The 18,946-nt window shown below is 48.6% G+C and overlaps 1 protein-coding gene across 2 annotated transcripts in view; it reads left to right on the top strand.

Moving 5' to 3' along the window:
• The window catches only part of gpd2 (glycerol-3-phosphate dehydrogenase 2 (mitochondrial)), a 442,371-nt gene that overhangs the window by 174,476 nt on the left and 248,949 nt on the right, over positions 1-18,946 (top strand). Inside the window, exon 1 of one of the 2 annotated variants that reach the window (XM_072475152.1) lies at positions 8,976-9,076. The exons of the other annotated variant lie outside the window; for it this stretch is intronic. Within the exon in view, the coding sequence (XP_072331253.1) occupies positions 9,070-9,076 (7 nt within the window). The 5' untranslated portion in view covers positions 8,976-9,069. Of the gene's footprint in view, positions 1-8,975; positions 9,077-18,946 lie in introns of those variants that run through there. 2 annotated transcript variants of the gene reach the window in all.

Raw genomic sequence — 18,946 nt, 5'->3', positions numbered from 1 at the left:
ACTGTGCCACTCTGCCGCCCAATATCACATTTATCTTTTCTACCATGAAACCCATGCACCTGAAGGCGTTTCAGTGTAGTTTCTAAGTGTCCTAAGTGTTCTTGTTCATTGGTGCTGGTAATTAATATATCATCCAGATAACAATGTACACCCTGTAAGACACTAAAGATCTGGTCCATTGACTGTTGAAATAAAGCCGTGCTGACATTCCAAAAGGCATTCTCTTGTAGTGGAATAGGCCTTTGTGAGGGATGATGGTGAGCAGGTGTTGAGATTCAGTTGCCACATTCATTTGCAGGTAGGTCTACAATAGGTCAATCTTGCTGAACCTCCTGCTAGGCCTGCAAACAGATCTCCAATCAATAGTAGTGGATATTGATCCACACATAGAACCGGATTGATTGTGTCTTAAAATCTTCATAGATGCGAATTGTACCATCCTGCGTCATGACAGGTACAATATGAGTTTTCCAGTCACTAGTAGTGACGGGTTCGAAGACTCCTGTTTCCACAAGTCTCAGTAGTTCAGATTCGACTTTTGGATGTATAGCAAAGGGTTTGGATGTATAGCATAGGGTATAGCTCTAGCCTTGAGATATTTTGGCTGGTTATTTTCCTTAACCTTCAAGGATACTTGTACCCCTTTCATGGACCCCAATGTGTCTGCAACAACACTGCTCTATTTTTCCAGTTTGGTCTGCAAGCCCAACTTGGAATGAACTAAGCTGTTCACAGTGCTCCAATTCAGTTTGAGTTTAATCCTTTCCAGCTAAGAGCAGCCAAAGCGAGCAGAAAACCTCTTTGGATCACATGGAGTGGTAGCTCTGCAGTTTTCCCACTCTGCTTAACCTAGACTGTGATGTAACCTCTGAACGGCATTATTTCCTCAGTATAGGTCCTCAAGATTGCATCTGCTGGCTTCAAAGGCAGGTGATTAAGTTTCAGTTTGTAGATGGTCTCAGGAATTAGGGAGACATCAGGCACCATATGAACCTCCACTTCGATAGGTTGCCCATTAAGTTTTGCGACTACCCAAAAATGATGTGACCCATCCTGGACTGAGAGTACCTTCAGCTTCAGTTCTTCGTCAGAATGAAGTGCTGCAACTTCACTGTGGTTGTAGTTGTTTTCTTCCCCATTGTTAATTTTCTCAGCTGAATTTGTTTTGTTTCTTCCCTTAAATGAATTCTGTGTCTTCCTTTTAGCATTCTTCTCTGAGAAGTTATTTACTCCAGCAAGCTCTTACTATGTGGCCAGGTCTGCCACAACTTTTACATTGGCTGTCCTTGTTCCTGCAATTAGTCTGTGTTGGTCCGTTTTTGCACATTGATGACACTCCTGTTGCTCCTCGTTGTAAGTGAGGTTAAGGGTTCGGGCGGTTTGGAGAAATCTCTGGAGGTTGGCATCGTAGTCCTGCTGATCATGGCCGTAGATGGTGACGTTGTCCAAGTACAGAAATGTGGTCAGCAGCCCGTACTGGTCCACCATTTGGTCCATCATTCTTTGGAAGACCGAGACCTCTTTCGTGATGCCAAAGGGGACCCGGAGGAAGTGGAAGAGGCGGCCGTCTGCCTCAAACGCCGTGTAGTGGCGGTCCCCCGGGCAGATTTGGAGCTGGTGGTACGCAGACTTCAGATCCACCGTGGAGATCACCCGGTAGTGCGCGATCTGATTAACCATGTCTGCGATCCGAGGAAGGGGGTATGCATCGAGGTGCGTGTACCGGTTCATAGTTTGGCTGTAATCTACAATCATCCGGTTCTTTTCCCCGGTCCTGACAACCACCACCTGAGCTCTCCAGGGACTATTTCTGGCCTCGATGATTCCCTCCCGCAAGAGTCGCTGGACCTCAGACCTGATAAAAGTCCTATCCTGGATGTGGTACCACCTACTTCTGGTGGCGACTGGTTTACAGTCGGCGGTGAGATTAGCAAAGAGCGGGAGAGGGTCGACTTTTAGGGTCGCGAGGCTACATACGGTGAGTGGGGGTAGGGGCCCGCCGAACTTCAAAGTTAGGCTCCTGAGGTTACACTGGAAGTCCAATCCCAACAAGAGAGGAGCGCAGAGGTCGGGGAGTACATATAACTTAAAATTGGCGTACACGGCGCCCTGTATTGCGAAGGTTGCGGTAGTGCACCCCCGGATCTGCACCGAGTGCGACCCAGAAGCAAGGGAGATCATAGAATTTACAGTGCAGAAGGAGGCCATTCGGCCCATCAAGTCTGCACCGGCTCTTGGAAAGAGCACCCTACCCAAGGTCAACACCTCCACCCTATCCCCATAACCCAGTAACACCACCCAACACTAAGGCCAATTCTGGACACTAAGGGCAATTTATCATGCCCAATCCACCTAACCTGCACATCTTTGGACTGTGGGAGGAAACCGGAGCACCCGGAGGAAACCCACGCACACACGGGGAGGATGTGCAGACTCCGCACAGACAGTGACCCAAGCCAGAATCGAACCTGAGACCCTGGAGCTGTGAAGTAATTGTGCTATCCACGATGCTACCGTGCTGCCCGTTTGATGGTTTGAAATGCCGGGAAGATTGGGAGCGAGCAGCGTCTTACCATGTCTGGATTTCCGTAAGTTTTTCCTTTAAAACCCCCCCACTTCTTTTCTGTTTTATTTTTTTTCGACCCGCGGACTTCTGGGAAGCCCCCCCCCCCCCCCCCCCCCAACCAATAAATTCTGGAGGAGAGGAAACCCGAGACACTACACGAGTAGTGTCTCCCACCCACCCTCCTCCTCTAACCTAATAATAAGATCCATTGGTGTGAGGTAAGTGCCATATTATATTATTATTATTAGCATTATTATATTATATTATTAGCATTGCGCAGGTCAAGGAGACACAGCCGGAGTGAGAGAGATACAGACAGTGAGAATTTGGTAGTTTGGTGCAGTGACTTAACCAGGAAAGGTAAGTGGTTAATCTAATTGTGCTGTTTTTCAGTTAAAAGTGCAGGGTAGTGTCTGATTGGCTGAAGCTGCCCCCACCATAAATTAAATTAAACCAATTAATTAATTAGTGATGGCTGGTCAGGTGATGTGCTTGAGCTGCTTGATGTGGGAGCTGGCAGATCCCATTGCAAGCTGCAGCGACCACATCTGCAGTAAGTGTTGGCTGCTCGAAGAGCTCCAGCTCAGAGTTGATGAGCTGGAGTCTGAGCTTCAAACACTGAGGCACATCCGGGAGGGGGAGACTTACCTGGACACTGTGTTTCAGGAGGCAGTCACACCTGTCAGAGTAAGTAGTTTAAATCCTGCCAGTGGCCAGGGACAGCAGGGTGTGACTGCAAGTCAGGCAGGTAAAGGGAACCAGCAGTCAGGAACTCAGGAGCCTCAGCCCTTGACCCTGTCCAACAGGTATGAGGCACTTGCTCCCTGTGTGGATGAAGAACAGGCCTGCAGGAAGGATGAGTCAGCTGACCAAGGCACCATGGTTCAGCAGGCCATTCAAGGGGAGGGAGTAAATAGGCAAGTTGTAGGGGATTCTATTATCAGGGGGACAAATAGTATCCTTTGTGAGCAGGATAAAGAGTCCCGCATGGTATGTTGCCTGCCCGGTGCTAGGGTGCGGGACATCTCTGACCGGCTTGAAAGGATACTGGAGAGGGAGGGGGAGGATCCAGTTGTTGTGGTCCATGTCGGTACCAACAACATAGGCAAGTCTAGGAAAGAGGACCTGTTTAAAGATTATAAAGAGCTAGAATTCAAATTAAAAAACAGGTCCTCAAGGGTCATAATCTCCGGATTACTGCCCGAGCCACATGCAAATTGGCATAGGGAGGCAAGAATAAGGGAAGTTAACACGTGGCTGAAAGAGTGGTGTGGGAAAGAGGGGTTCCTTTTCATGGGACACTGGCATCAGTTTTGGGACAGGGGGGACCTATACCGTTGGGATGGTCTCCACCTGAACCGAGCTGGGACCAGTGTTCAGGCGAAAAGAGTAAATAGGGTGGTCAATAGGACTTTAAGCTAAAGATTGGGGGGGAAGGGAAAGTCAGGGAACCAAGAGGTGAAGTAATCAGCAGGGAGCGTAGCTGCTTAGGAATACAAAAAAACACGAACAGACAAAACTCAAGAGTGGTTACGATTGTCCCCATCCCACAAAATATGACACAGTGTATGGAAAGGCTCAGTAAACCAAGGTCCACCACACTAAGAAAACAAAAAGGGACGGTCAATAGAGAATTAAAGGTGCTATATTTAAATGCGCGCAGTGTACGGAACAAGGTAGATGAGCTTGTGGCCCAGATTGTGACTGGCAGGTATGATGTGGTAGGCATCACAGAGACATGGTTGCAGGGGGTTCAGGACTGGCATTTAAACATCCAGGGATTCACAACCTATCGAAAAGACAGAGAGGTGGGCAGAGGGGGCGGGGTTGCCTTGATAATTAGGAATGAAATTAAATCAATAGCACTAAACGACATAGGGTCAGATGATGTGGAGTCTGTGTGGGTAGAGTTGAGGAACCACAAAGGCAAAAAAACCATAATGGGAGTTATGTACAGGCCTCCTAACAGTGGTCAGGACCAGGGGCACAAAATGCACCACGAAATAGAAAGTGCATGTCAGAAAGGCAAGGTCACAGTGATCATGGGGGACTTCAATATGCAGGTGGACTGGGTAAATAATACTGCCAGTGGACCCAAGGAAAGGGAATTCATTGAATGTTTACAGGAGGGCTTTTTGGAACAGCTTGTGATGGAGCCCACGAGGGAACAGGCCATTCTGGACTTAGTGTTATGTAATGAGCCAGACTTGATTAAAGATCTTAAAGTAAGGGAGCACTTAGGAGGCAGTGATCATAATATGGTCGAATTCAATCTCCAATTTGAAAGAAAGAAGGTAGAATCGGATGTAAAGGTGTTACAGTTAAATAAAGGTAACTACAGGGGCATGAGGGAGGAACTGACGAAAATCGACTGGGAGCAGAGCCTAGTGGGAAGACAGTAGAACAGCAATGGCAGGAGTTTCTGGGAGTAATTGAGGACACAGTACAGAGGTTCATCCCAAAGAAAAGAAAGGTTATCAGAGGGGGGATTAGGCAGCCATGGCTGACAAAAGAAGTTAGGGAATGCATCAAAGCAAAAGAGAAAGCCTATAATGTGGCAAAGAGTAGTGGGAAGTCAGAAGATTGGGAAGGCTACAAAAACAAACAGAAGATAACAAAGAGAGAGATAAGGAAAGAGAGGATCAAATTTGAAGGTAGGCTAGCCAGTAACATTAGGAATGATAGTAAAAGTTTCTTTAAATACATTAAAAACAAACGGGAGGCAAAAGTTGACATTGGGCCGCTCCAAAATGACGCTGGTAATTTTGTGATGGGAGACAAGGAAATAGCTGAGGAACTGAATAAGTACTTTGCGTCAGTCTTCACAGTAGAAGACATGAGTAATATCCCAACAATTCAGGAGAGTCAGGGGGCAGAGTTGAGTATGGTAGCCATCACAAAGGAGAAAGTGCGAGAGAAACTAAGAGGTCTAAAAATTGATAAATCTCCGGGCCCAGATGGGCTGCATCCTAGAGTTCTAAAGGAGATAGCTGAAGAAATAGTGGAGGCGTTAGTTATGATCTTTCAAAAGTCAGGGAAAGTCCCAGAGAATTGGAAAATCGCTGTTGTAACCCCCTTGTTCAAGAAGGGAACAAGGAAAAAGATGGAAAATTATAGGCCAATTAGCCTAACCTCGGTTGTTGGCAAGATTCTAGAATCCATTGTTAAGGATGAGATTTCTAAATTCTTGGAAGTGCAGGGTCGGATTAGGACAAGTCAGCATGGATTTAGTAAGGGGAGATCGTGCCTGACAAACCTGTTAGGGTTCTTTGAAGCGATAACAAATAGGTTAGACCAAGGAGAGCCAATGGATGTTATCTGTCTTGACTTCCAAAAGGCCTTTGATAAGTTGCCTCACGGGTGACTACTGAGTAAAATAAGGGCCCATGGTATTCGAGGCAAGGTACTAACATGGATTGACGATTGGCTGTCAGACAGAAGGCAGAGAGTTGGGATAAAAGGTTATTTTTCGGAATGGCAACCGGTGACGAGTGATGTCCCGCAGGGTTCAGTGTTGGGGCCACAGCTGTTCTCTTTATATATTAACGATCTAGATGACGGGACTGAGGGCATTCTGGCTAAATTTGCCGATGATACAAAGATAGGTGGAGGGGCAGGTGGTATGGAGGAGGTGGGGAGGCTGCAGAAAGATTTAGACAGTTTAGGAGAGTGGTCCAAGAAATGGCTGATGAAATTCAACGTGGGTAAGTGCGAGGTCTTGCACTTTGGAAAAAAGAATAGAGGCGTGGACTATTTTCTAAACGGTGACAAAATTCATAAAGCTGAAGTGCAAAGGGACTTGGGAGTCCTAGTCCAGGATTCTCTAAAGGTAAACTTGCAGGTTGAGTCCGTAATTAAGAAAGCAAATGCAATGTTGTCATTCATCTCAAGAGGCTTGGAATATAAAAGCAGGGATGTACTTCTGAAGCTTTATAAAGCATTAGTTAGGCCCCATTTAGAATACTGTGAGCAATTTTGGGCCCCACACCTCAGGAAGGACATATTGGCACTGGAGCGGGTCCAGCGGAGATTCACACGGATGATCCCAGGAATGGTAGGCCTAACATATGATGAACGTCTGAGGATCCTGGGATTATATTCATTGGAGTTTAGGAGGTTGAGGGGAGATCTAATAGAAACTTACAAGACAATGAATGGCTTAGATAGGGTGGATGTAGGGAAGTTGTTTCCATTAGCAGGGGAGACTAGGACCCGGGGGCGCAGCCTTATAATAAAAGGGAGTCCCTTTAGAACAGAGATGAGGAGAAATTTCTTCAGCCAGAGAGTGGTGGGTATGTGGAATTCATTGCCACAGAGGGCGGTGGAGGCCGGGACGTTGAGTGTCTTTAAGACAGAAGTTGATAAATTCTTGATTTCTCGAGGAATTAAGGGCTATGGAGAGAGAGCGGGTAAATGGAGTTGAAATCAGCCATGATTGAATGGTGGAGTGGACTCGATGGGCCGAATGGCCTTACTTCCGCTCCTATGTCTTATGGTCTTATGGTCTTATGGATGAATGAAGCTCTCCGTGCTCCCAGTGTCGAACAGGCAGGGTGTTTCGTGTCATTTACCCGGACGGTCATGGAGCTCCGGAGGTGTTTGGTTCGCGACTGGTCAAGGGTGACCACGCTGAGTTGTGGGTAGCTGGCGTGGTCGGAGGTGCTGGGGTGGTCCCAAGATGGCTGCCCCCATCGGTCGCACTGTCGGGCGGCATTGCAGATGGCGGCCAAGATGGCGGCCCCCGTCGGTTGCACGTGTCGGGCGGTGAGGAAGATGGCTTTCACGATGGCGGCCCCCATGAATCGCACGAGGCGGGCCGCGTGTGCGAGAATGGCCAAGATGGCGACCCCCGTGGGTTGCCCACGTTGGGTGGGGTGGAAGATGGCAACCCCCACGGACAACACGAGGCCGATGACGTGTCCGGGGGGTGGGGGGCGGAGCCGGCAGACACGCTGCCACACAGCGGGATCTGCGGGCCTGTGAGTCTGAGGGTCAGGCCTGCGATTTAGAGTTTTTGGACCTGGCCAGGCAAACTTTAGCAAAATGTCCTCTTCTACCGCAGTCGCTGAAGTTCGCGTTCCGGGCAGGGCAGCGCTGCCTAGGGTGTTGATGCTGGCCGCAGAAATAACAGGGTATGCCCCCATGGTGGGCGGGCAGCCACGCGGCACAGGCCTGGGGTACTCTTTGGTCACGGGTCCATGAGGGGATCGTGTGATAGGATGGGAACGCGTTAAGGCTTTGGAACGCTACTTCTCGAGAGGAGGCTAATTTTACCGTCTCTTTGGTCACGGGTCCATGAGGGGATCGCGTGATCGGACGGGAACGCGTTAAGGCTTTGGAACGCTACTTCTCGAGAGGAGGCTAATTTTACCGTCTCTTCCAGGTCTAGGGCACCTTTTTTGATGAGGCGCTGTCTCACGTAGTTGGACCTGAGTCCAGCCACGTAGGTGTCCCGGATGGCGAGGTCCATATGTCGAGTGGCTGTAACGGCCTGGTAATTGCAACTTCGTGCAAGGACTTTGAGGTCGCGTAGGTACTCTTCCAGCGATACCCCGGGGCGCTGGCGGTGAGTAGTGAGGAGGTGCTGCGCGTATACCTCGTTCACTGGCTTTACGTAGAGGCGCTGTAGCATCGCGAGGGCGTCTGCGTAAGTGGAGGCTTCCTCGAGTTGAACAGAGATTTGATGGCTCACCCCGGCGTGGAGGAGACTCAGCTTCTGTTCGTCGGTGACGGAAGGCAAGGAGGAGGCGGCGAGGTAGGCCTTGAAACAGCGGAACCAGTGCGAAAAAATCCCTTTCACCTCCAGGGCCTGCGGATCGAGTTCCAGTCGGTCAGGTTTGAGGGCCGATTCCATAGTGGTGTTCTAGTTGATTAAATTGATGCGACCATCAATTCACACGAAACCAGGAGTAGAAGTAAACTGTGGCTTTAATCAACTAGAACAGTGCCTGCCCGCGACTGGTCTGCTAGTGACAGCCGCCTACAGGGCTACTGCTCTTTATACCTCCCCTCAAGGGGTGGAGCCAGGGACGGAGCCCACAAGGCACCAACATGATACATTACAGGTAATACCTTACAATGGTCCATAGGTGGAGCCCACATGGGCAACAGCGTGATACAGTTATCTAAATGGTGAATGGTTACTGCAAAACGTTCACCACACACACAACTACAATAACCCACAAACATAACATCAGCTATCACACCAGCAACTTCTTTTAAGACCATAGGATGAAGTCCATGAGGACCCGAGCACTTGTCAGCTCACAGCTCCAACAATTTACTCAATACCACTTCTCTGATGATTGTAATTTTTACTGAACCCCTCCTTCTTTTCCATTTTCTGCTTTACAGCTGCTGCTGGGATGTTACTCGGTAACAGTGTTTTTCAACCTTCCTTTCCTGGGACCCAGTTTTGCCAACTGGCCATCCTTTGACACTCATGACGGCCATCCTTCACAACCCACGCCGGCCGACCTTTGCGACACAGGACACATTTTAATATGACAGGTGAGCCTGCTTGACTCTCACAATCTCACTCCAATCAGGTTCACAGGAGGAGAGGGCAACGCACACATGAGGTGCATAGTTCAGCCGGTTCCTTTGTCTTGTCTTCATCTTTGTGAGAACAAAAAATCCAACTTTACACGTTTAGGTAATCATGAAGGGTAACAGCAACAAAATGCTTGTTTTACTCAGAACTGTATTCTCCTTGGAGATGCTACTCCAAAATGCTGACAACTTTGTGGACATGTGGTGTGTTTTTAATGTGTGTTCAGTCTCCTCATTTGGAGCCAGCTGTAAATTGATAACTGACTCGGGGTCTCAAACACAAAAGGATATTTCACCCACCTCTTCTCTTTCAAAATCTGAAATTTCTCCACTGGAAAGTAGCAAAAAAACTGTTGACCAGCACAGCCAGATGCGACTGAATAAGGTTTGCCAGTCTACTGAAAGTTCTCTGACTAATACACTGTTTTCTTTGATGTCGTAGCAATGTGGGGAATATGTAGTAGTTTTGGCTTTGTGCTCACACTTGCTAAACGTTCAATAAGTTTTGGAAAGCATTTCTTTCTTCACAGTGCTGAAAGCAATCATTGTCCTTCCCTTACAATTTGAGGTTCAGTCCATTTAGAATTGAAAAGATGTCTGCAAGGTAAGACATAGATAGCATCCAATTTTCATCACCAAAAGAATCAGCCAGAGGGGACGATTTCTCAAGAAGGAAAGCGTGGATTTCATGCCTCAGTTCATAAACTCTATCAAGCATCCGACCCTTTGTAAGCCAACATACCGCTGTGTGGAACAATAAATGTGTGTGCTCGGCCCCTATGTCGGAACAAAGAGCCTTGAAAAACCTCATATTGAAACGATACAATGAGATATTGTTTGATGAGTGGTTTGAAATGAGGCAATTCAGAGAAGATTATTACTATTGAGTGTGCTGTGTTTCATTAAATTTACAACTTTCACAATTAATTTCAATGCCCCTTCAAGAACTGATGGAATTACTTCCAATGCCAGTGCCTCATGGTGAATAAAACAGTGATTCCAAACAATCTCCTTCATCCTTATTAGAATTTTGCTGTTTTTGCCAGACTTGTTGGCTGTCCCATCGCTTGTGATGCCTCTGAAATTAACTCAGTCAAGCCGCACTTTCCAACCACGTAACTATTTAACGTGTCAAATATCTATGCATCAGTCATGCTGGTTGGTAATGTCAGGCAGCACAGCAAACCCTCAACAAATTCATTGTGCCAAACACCCTTAATGTAAACTAGCAAGGTTGCACAATCTGAAACATCTATACTTTCATCAAGTTGTATTGAGACCTCCTTTGCTGACTTTAAATGAGATATAAGCTGGACTTCTAAATTCTCAGCAATATCACAAATTCAGCGAGCCACTTGTTATCACTAAGTGGGATGCATTTCAGTTTTTCAGCTGAATTCTCATCCAGGACTATGCGAGCCATATCTAATGCTGCAGGGAGAATTCATCTCTTTGCTATAGTGTAGGGGCATTTTATCTTTAGCTTATAGTAAGCAACCATGTCAGAGGCTAATTTTGCTTTGTCATTCAACGTGTAGCCATCTGGGATGGCCACTTACAACCAAGAACAGAGAAGCTCGCAAAGCATAGCGGAAAAAATGGACAATGCGGGATTCAGGCAGGCTCAGAGCCTGAAATGTATATTTGCGAGTGAGGAATCCAGACGGTATCGAAACCCCAACCGATTAGCATTTGATGGACCGATTAGCATTTGATGGCCCATCTCCGCCAGACAAAGGACTGGTACTTGAGCGACCAGTACTGTCCCAGACATTTCGGCGCCACTCCCTGTACTAGGGAAGCGTAAACAACAGGGTCAGGGACTGCTTAGGACACGCCCAGCCATCCAGGCACCCGCCCATTTATTGGTTCGAAACGAACATAGTGATCAGGGATCACCCAATTAGTGGGGTCCAAACTGAAGGACCGCCCAAAAGAGCGCGAAAACCCCCAAGCATAAGAAGAGAGTCCACCATGTGTTCGGCCTCTTTTGGACCTGGCGCCCCGGCAATGACCATCTCCAATCGCAGCACCACCAGAAGCAAGTCCAAGTTCAACGCCCGCTACCAGGCGGATGAGCCTAGCTGAGCGGCAGTTACTCCTTCGAACCCGAAAGATCCAGAATCGAACAAAGGCCACTGTTCCTCTGACCTAAGCCGGGTGCCTGAGGTTAAGTACAGGTTGACTTAGTCGATCGGTGTAGTTTAAATAGTAGTGTTTATGTTGCATGATTAATTGTGTGTGTAAATAAAGTACCCTTGACCCTGAACTAACTAACTGGTGTTTGGCTCTTTGATCGATAGCCGGTTGAACCTTGTGGTGGTATCATTTGATACCTGGCGACTCTGAGCATTAGAATATAGATATCAAAAGGAAGGAGGGCAACCTCACTGACTGCCATATTTACAGCAGATCCACAGGAAAAGGCAACAGTTATTGGCGACATCTGATGGGACTCAACCCAGAAGTGACTGTGTCACTCCAAGAGAACCCACAAAAACGATTGAATTAGAAATCCATATTGACGAAGTAAAATAAACCACAAGCGAAACCAGTATCGATCATACCTCCAAAATTTGGAAGTGCGTAATTTGCATGCGTACTAACAAAGGGATATAAGGTAACCTCGATAGATTTTGTTGCGTGAAACTTTCGGGAGTTGCGTAAACCGGATAATAGCTTGAGCCGCACCACCGCTTTATTCCCCTTGTTCCAAATTTCCGATAGAGACAGAAGTAATTGTAGGGATGGCCATGAAGGCAATGGAACGCCTTATGCATCCACAAGAGTCCGAGTCGCAGCGACCAACAGATCAGAACAGTGTCTCATATGGGAAGAAGAGATTAGGAAATACCTAAAGGGGAAAAGATGGTCGGAATTTTGCACAAATTAGGAAACAGGTCCTGGCAGCATAGGACAGCATAGGACAGACTTGGTGGGACAGCCTGACCGAGATCCACAAAAAGAGTTTGAGTAAGGTTCGTAAGCCGATGCCAATCGTATCCTGCTTGGCACAATTGCGAGGCACAGAGGAGGTCGTGAGGACGCTCCGTAGGCAGCTTGGGGAGAAAGAGAGAAGTAGAGAGGGAAACATTAGTGAAAGTGAGAGATTAAATGTGCAACTCCGGGAGCAGCTAGCGGCGAAGGTCAAGGAGATAGATGATGTCAAGAGGGCACACCAATCTTGTCTCGCCCAACTCAGCAGCTTCCAGATTCAATACGATAAGGCCTACCAGGACACGCAACGTGCGGTGCTGGTAAGGGAAGAAACAGAGAACCAGGTAGAACAGTTGAGGAAACCACGCGAGGATTTGAAGGCAGCCCTCCGAGCACTCCACAGTTCCACCACAGAACAGAGGCAGAGTTCGGTGGATCATGCCAAGTGCAGGCAGCAAATTGCAAGATTGCAATCCCTGCTATCTGTTCAAAATGGGTCCAGAGACACCTTTGGCCCACAGCTAGATCAGGAAGATGGCCCCGATTGGCAGGAACTTGGTGAAACGGCTCAATGGTACGTGAATGAGACAGAAAATCAGAATAGAGCCCCCCAGGCCCCGAAAAGGAACGCACCCGCACCACCGACTGCACAGGCAGCATCCAACCCAATGAACCCCATCACTATGCAGCGCAGGGTCACCACGGAAGACCAACCCGATTTTGTGTACACCACCCCACTAACCATCACCCAGTTAAGAGATGCCTGCGATAAAATTGAGACTTTCCACCCCACATCAAACCCACACCACTTTTTCGAACTAGTTCAGCAACAGACCCTCATGTACGGTTTAGACGAGCAGGAAGAGGTAAAGCTCATAGTGATGTGCCTTGACCCGTCAGTTAGTTCAGCCCTTCCCAGCCCACTAAATGTAGGAGGAGGTAGCCTCCAAAACATGAAAACAGCCATTTCAGACGCCATTGACTACAATAGAGGAGATCCGGTAGAAGGACTCAACCGGTGCAGGCAGACAGAAAAAGGGAGAGCATCCAACAGCGTTTGCTGGACGCCTCTGGATCCACTTTACCGCTGTATTTGGTGAGTTAGCCCGCACCGGTTTATCAGCAGACGATACGGCCAAATGGACCCGTACTCTAGTATCCCATGCCACAGAGGCAGGACAGAAGGCATGTGCCAACTACAACCCCTCACACCCGGCACACAATGAAGTGTGGGTACTGAAGCGATTAGCGAGAGATTGGGAACAGTCCCTACACAGAAAGACAGAGCAGGCAAGCATAGACGCCACAATGAATCCAGTAAGGGCACACCAAGACCCCGCATGGGTAAATGAAGGCAGAAGTAACGCACAGCACCCTAAAGCACAGGAATGTTACAATTGCGGACACGAAAGACATTACGCCCGAGAATGCAATGCCCCCCCGAAACACCAACGGAATCAGCACACAAATGCCCCCTTAGGAATTTTTAGAGATGTGTTGTATTAGGGAAACGTAGGTAAATATTTTGACCCACAGGACAGAGTAGGGTAGAACCTGTCCTTGATTGAGGGTACCCGGCATGTCAGAGAACAGGAGAAGACCCAGTAGTGTGATTCGTCACGCTTCACATTGAGGATCAAGAGGACGGAGTGTAGCCATCTGGGATGGCCACTTACAACCAGGAACAGAGAAGCTCGCAAGCATAGTGGGATAAATGGACAATGCGAGATTCAGGCAGGCTCAGAGCCTGAAATGTATATTTGCGAGTGAGGAATCCAGACGGTATCGAAACCCCAACCGATTAACATTTGATGGACCGATTAGCATTTGATGGCCCATCTCCGCCAGACAAAGGACTGGTACTTGAGCGACCGGTACAGTCCCAGACATTTCGGCGCCACTCCCTGTACTAGGGAAGCGTAAACAACAGGGTCAGTGACCACTTAGGACACGCCCAGCCATCCAGGCACCTGTCCATTTATTGGTTCGAAACGAACATAGTGATCAGGGATCACCCAATTAGTGGGGTCCAAACTGAAGGACCGCCCAAAAGAGCGCGAAAACCCCTAAGCATAAGAAGAGAGTCCACCATGTGTTTGGCCTCTTTTGGACCTGGCGCCCCGGCAACGACCATCTTCAATCGCAGCACCAGCAGAATTAAGTCCAAGTTCAACGCTCGCTACCAGACGGATGAGCCTAGCTGAGCAGCAGTTACTTCTACAGACCCGATAGATCCAGAATCGAACAACGGCCACTGTTTCTCTGACCTAAGCCGGGTGCCTGAAGTTAAGTACAGGTTGTCTTAGTCGATAGGTGTAGTTTAACTAGTAGTGTTTATGTTGCATGATTAATTGTGTGTGTAAATAAAGTACCCTTGACCTTGAACTAACTAACTGGTGTTTGGCTCTTTGATGTCGATAGCCGGTTGAACCTTGTGGTGGTATCATTTGACACCCGGCGACTCTGAGCATTAGAATATAGATATCAAAAGGAAGAAGGGCAACCTCGTTGACTGCCATATTTACAGCAGATCCACAGGAAAAAGCAACAAATGTTACATTTCTGCTAAGAACTTCAGCTGATGCTTTAAGTTCTTGCATTTTTTGGAAGAAATCAAGAGGTTTGACCTCGAACTCGCCATGCTTAGTCATCAAATGCCTTTGAAGTTTTGAGGGTTTTAAACCCTCATTCGCCAGTAGTTCTCTGCATATAACACACATGGGCTTTGCAACCTGATTTGCATTGGCACAATTTTTATTTTTTAAAAAAATATTTTTATTGAAAATTTTTGGCCTACCATCACAGTACATTGTGTATCCTTTACACAGTAATATAACAATATAAATAACAATGGCCAGTTTTATAAACAGGAAATAAATAATATATAAACAAAACCAAAACTAAATGGCAACTGCCTTGTCCCAGATAAATATTCTCCAAAAATATGTTTTAACAGTCCAATATACAATTATCTATAACAACAACCTATACATATTATACTTATATATTAACATCCCTGAGAATCCCTCTGGTTCCTCCCCCCCCCCCCCCACCCCCCCACCCCCCCCCCCCCCCCCCCGGGCTGCTGCTGCTGTCTTCTTCTTTTCCATTCCCTCTATCTTTCTGTGAGGTATTCGACGAACGGTTGCCACCGCCTGGTGAACCCTTGAGCCGATCCCCTTAGGACGAACTTAATCCGTTCCAGCTTTATAAACCCTGCCATGTCATTTATCCAGGTCTCCACACCCGGGGGCTTGGCTTCCTTCCACATCAACAGTATCCTGCGCCGGGCTACTAGGGACGCAAAGGCCAAAACATCGGCCTCTCTCGCCTCCTGCACTCCCGGCTCTTCTGCAACCCCAAATATAGCCAACCCCCAGCTTGGTTCGACCTGGACCCCCACTACCTTCGAAAGCACCTTTGTCACCCCCACCCAAAACCCCTGTAGTGCCGGACATGACCAGAACATGTGGGTGTGATTCACTGGGCTTTTCGAGCATCTCGCACACCTATCCTCTACTCCAAAAAATTTGCTAAGCCGTGTTCCAGTCATATGCGCCCTGTGTAACACCTTAAATTGTATCAGGCTTAGCCTGGCACACGAGGACGATGAGTTTACCCTACTTAGGGCATCAGCCCACAGCCCCTCCTCAATCTCCTCCCCCAGCTCTTCTTCCCATTTCCCTTTCAGCTCGTCTACCATGATCTCCCCCTCGTCTCTCATCTCCCTATATATGTCTGACACCTTATCGTCCCCCACCCATGTCTTTGAGATCACTCTGTCCTGCACCTCCTGCGTTGGGAGCTGCGGGAATTCCCTCACCTGTTGCCTCGTAAAAGCCCTCAGTTGCATATACCGGAATGCATTCCCTTGGGGCAACCCATATTTTTCGGTCAGCGCTCCCAGACTTGCAAACGTCCCATCTACAAACAGATCTCTCAATTGTGTTACTCCTGCTCTTTGCCATGTTCCAAATCCCCCATCCATTCTCCCCGGAGCAAACCTATGATTATTTCTTATCAGGGACCGCACCGAGGCTCCCGTCTTTCCCCTATGCCGTCTCCATTGCCCCAAAATTTTCAGAGTAGCCACCACCACCGGGCTTGTGGTGTATTTCTTCGGTGAGAACGGCAACGGCGCTGTCACCATGGCTTGTAGGCAAGTCCCCCTACAGGACGCCTTCTCCAATCTCTTCCACGCCGCTCCCTCCTCTTCTCCCATCCACTTACATACCATTGAGATGTTGGCGGCCCAGTAGTACTCACTCAGGTTCGGTAGCGCCAGCCCCCCCCCTATCCCTACTACGCTGCAAAAATCCCTTCCTCATTCTCGGGGTCTTCCCGGCCCACACAAAACTCATGATACTCTTCTCAATCCTTTTGAAAAAAGCCTTCGTGATCACCACCGGGAGGCACTGAAACACAAAGAGGAATCTCGGGAGGACCACCATTTTAACCGCTTGTACCCTCCCTGCCAGTGACAGGGATACCATGTCCCATCTCTTGAAGTCCTCCTCCATCTGTTCCACCAACCGCGTTAAGTTTAACCTATGCAATGTACCCCAATTCTTGGCTATCTGGATCCCCAAGTAGCGAAAGTCCCTTGTTACCTTCCTCAGCGGTAAGTCCTCTATTTCTCTGCTCTGCTCCCCTGGATGCACCACAAACAGCTCACTTTTCCCCATGTTCAGCTTATATCCTGAAAATTCTCCAAACTCCCCAAGTATCCGCATTATCTCTGGCATCCCCTCCGCCGGGTCTGCCACATACACCAATAAATCGTCCGCGTAAAGAGATACCCGGTGTTCCTCTCCTCCCCTGAGTACTCCGCTCCACTTCCTGGAACCCCTCAATGCTATTGCCAGGGGCTCAATCGCCAGTGCAAACAATAATGGGGACAGAGGACATCCCTGCCTCGTCCCTCTATGGAGCCAAAAATACGCAGACCCCCGTCCATTCGTGACCACGCTCGCCATCGGGGCCCTATACAGCAACTGTACCCATCTAATATACTCATCTCCAAAGCCAAATCTCCTCAACACCTCCCACAAATAATCCCACTCCACTCTATCAAATGCTTTCTCGGCATCCATCGCCACCACTATCTCCGCTTCCCCCTCTGGTGGGGGCATCATCATTACCCCTAGCAGCCTCCGTACATTCGTATTCCGCTGTCTCCCCTTCACAAACCCAGTTTGGTCCTCATGGACTACCCCCGGGACACAATCCTCTATCCTCATTGCCATTACCTTGGCCAGAATTTTAGCGTCTACATTTAGGAGGGAAATAGGTCTATAGGACCCGCATTGCAGCTGGTTTTTTTTCTTCTTTAGGAGAAGCGATATCGTTGCCTCTGACATAGTCGGGGGCAGCTGTCCCCTTTCCTTCGCCTCATTAAAGGTTCTCATCAGTATCGGGGCAAGCAAGTCCACATATTTCCTATAAAATTCGACTGGAAATCCATCCGGTCCCGGAGCCTTCCCCGCCTGCATACTCCTAATTCCTTTCACTACTTCCTCTGTCTCGATCTGTGCTCCCAGTCCCACCCTCTCCTGCTCCTCCACCTTAGGAAATTCCAGCCGGTCCAGGAAGCACATCATTCTCTCCTTCCCATCCGGGGGCTGAGCTTCGTATAATCTTTTATAGAATGCCTTGAACACTCCATTCACTCTCTCCGCTCCCCGCTCTATCTCTCCTTCCTCATCCCTCACTCCCCCTATTTCCCTCGCTGCTCCCCTTTTCCTCAATTGATGGGCCAGCAACCTGCTCGCCTTCTCCCCATACTCATACTGTACACCCTGTGCCTTCCTCCACTGTGCTTCTGCAGTACCCGTTGTCAGCAAGTCAAATTCTACGTGTAACCTTTGCCTTTCCCTGTACAGTCCCTCCTCCGGTGCCTCCGCATATTGCCTGTCCACCCTCAGAAGTTCTTGCAGCAACCGCTCCCGTTCCCTACTCTCCTGCTTTCCTTTATGTGCCCTTATTGATATCAGCTCCCCTCTAACCACTGCCTTCAGCGCCTCCCAGACCACTCCCACCTGGACCTCCCCGTTATCATTGAGTTCCAAGTATTTTTCAATGCACCCCCTCACCCTTAGACACACCCCTTCATCTGCCATTAGTCCCATGTCCATTCTCCAGGGTGAACGCCCTTCTGTTTCCTCCCCTATCTCCAAGTCTACCCAATGTGGAGCGTGATCCGAAATGGCTATAGCCGTATACTCCGCCCCCCTCACCTTCGGGATCAACGCCCTTCCCAAGACAAAAAAGTCTATTCGCGAATAAACTTTGTGGACATAGGAGAAAAACGAAAACTCCTTACTCCTAGGTCTACTAAATCTCCACGGGTCTACTCCTCCCATCTGCTCCATAAAATCTTTAAGCACCTTGGCTGCAGCCGGCCTCCTTCCAGTCCTGGATCTCGACCTGTCCAGCCCTGGCTCCAGCACCGTATTAAAATCTCCCCCCATTACCAACTTTCCCACCTCTAGGTCCGGGATGCGTCCTAGCATGCGCCTCATAAAATTGGCATCATCCTAGTTCGGGGCATATACGTTTACCAAGACCACCGCCTCCCCCTGTAATTTGCCACTCACCATCACGTATCTGCCCCCGCTATCCGCCACTATGGTCTTTGCCTCAAACATAACCCGCTTCCCCACTAGTATAGCCACCCCCCTGTTTTTCGCATCTAGCCCCGAATGAAACACCTGCCCCACCCATCCTTTGCGTAGTCTAACCTGGTCTATAAGTTTCAAGTGCGTCTCTTGTAACATAACCACGTCTGCCTTAAGTTTCTTAAGGTGTGCGAGTGCTCGTGCCCTCTTTATCGGCCCATTCAGCCCTCTCACATTCCACGTGATCAACCGGGTTGGGGGGCCTTTTACCCCC

Source organism: Scyliorhinus torazame, chromosome 2 (assembly GCF_047496885.1).
Source record: "Scyliorhinus torazame isolate Kashiwa2021f chromosome 2, sScyTor2.1, whole genome shotgun sequence".
Taxonomy (NCBI): Eukaryota; Metazoa; Chordata; class Chondrichthyes; order Carcharhiniformes; family Scyliorhinidae; genus Scyliorhinus; species Scyliorhinus torazame.
This window is presented reverse-complemented; position numbering and strand designations above follow the sequence as displayed.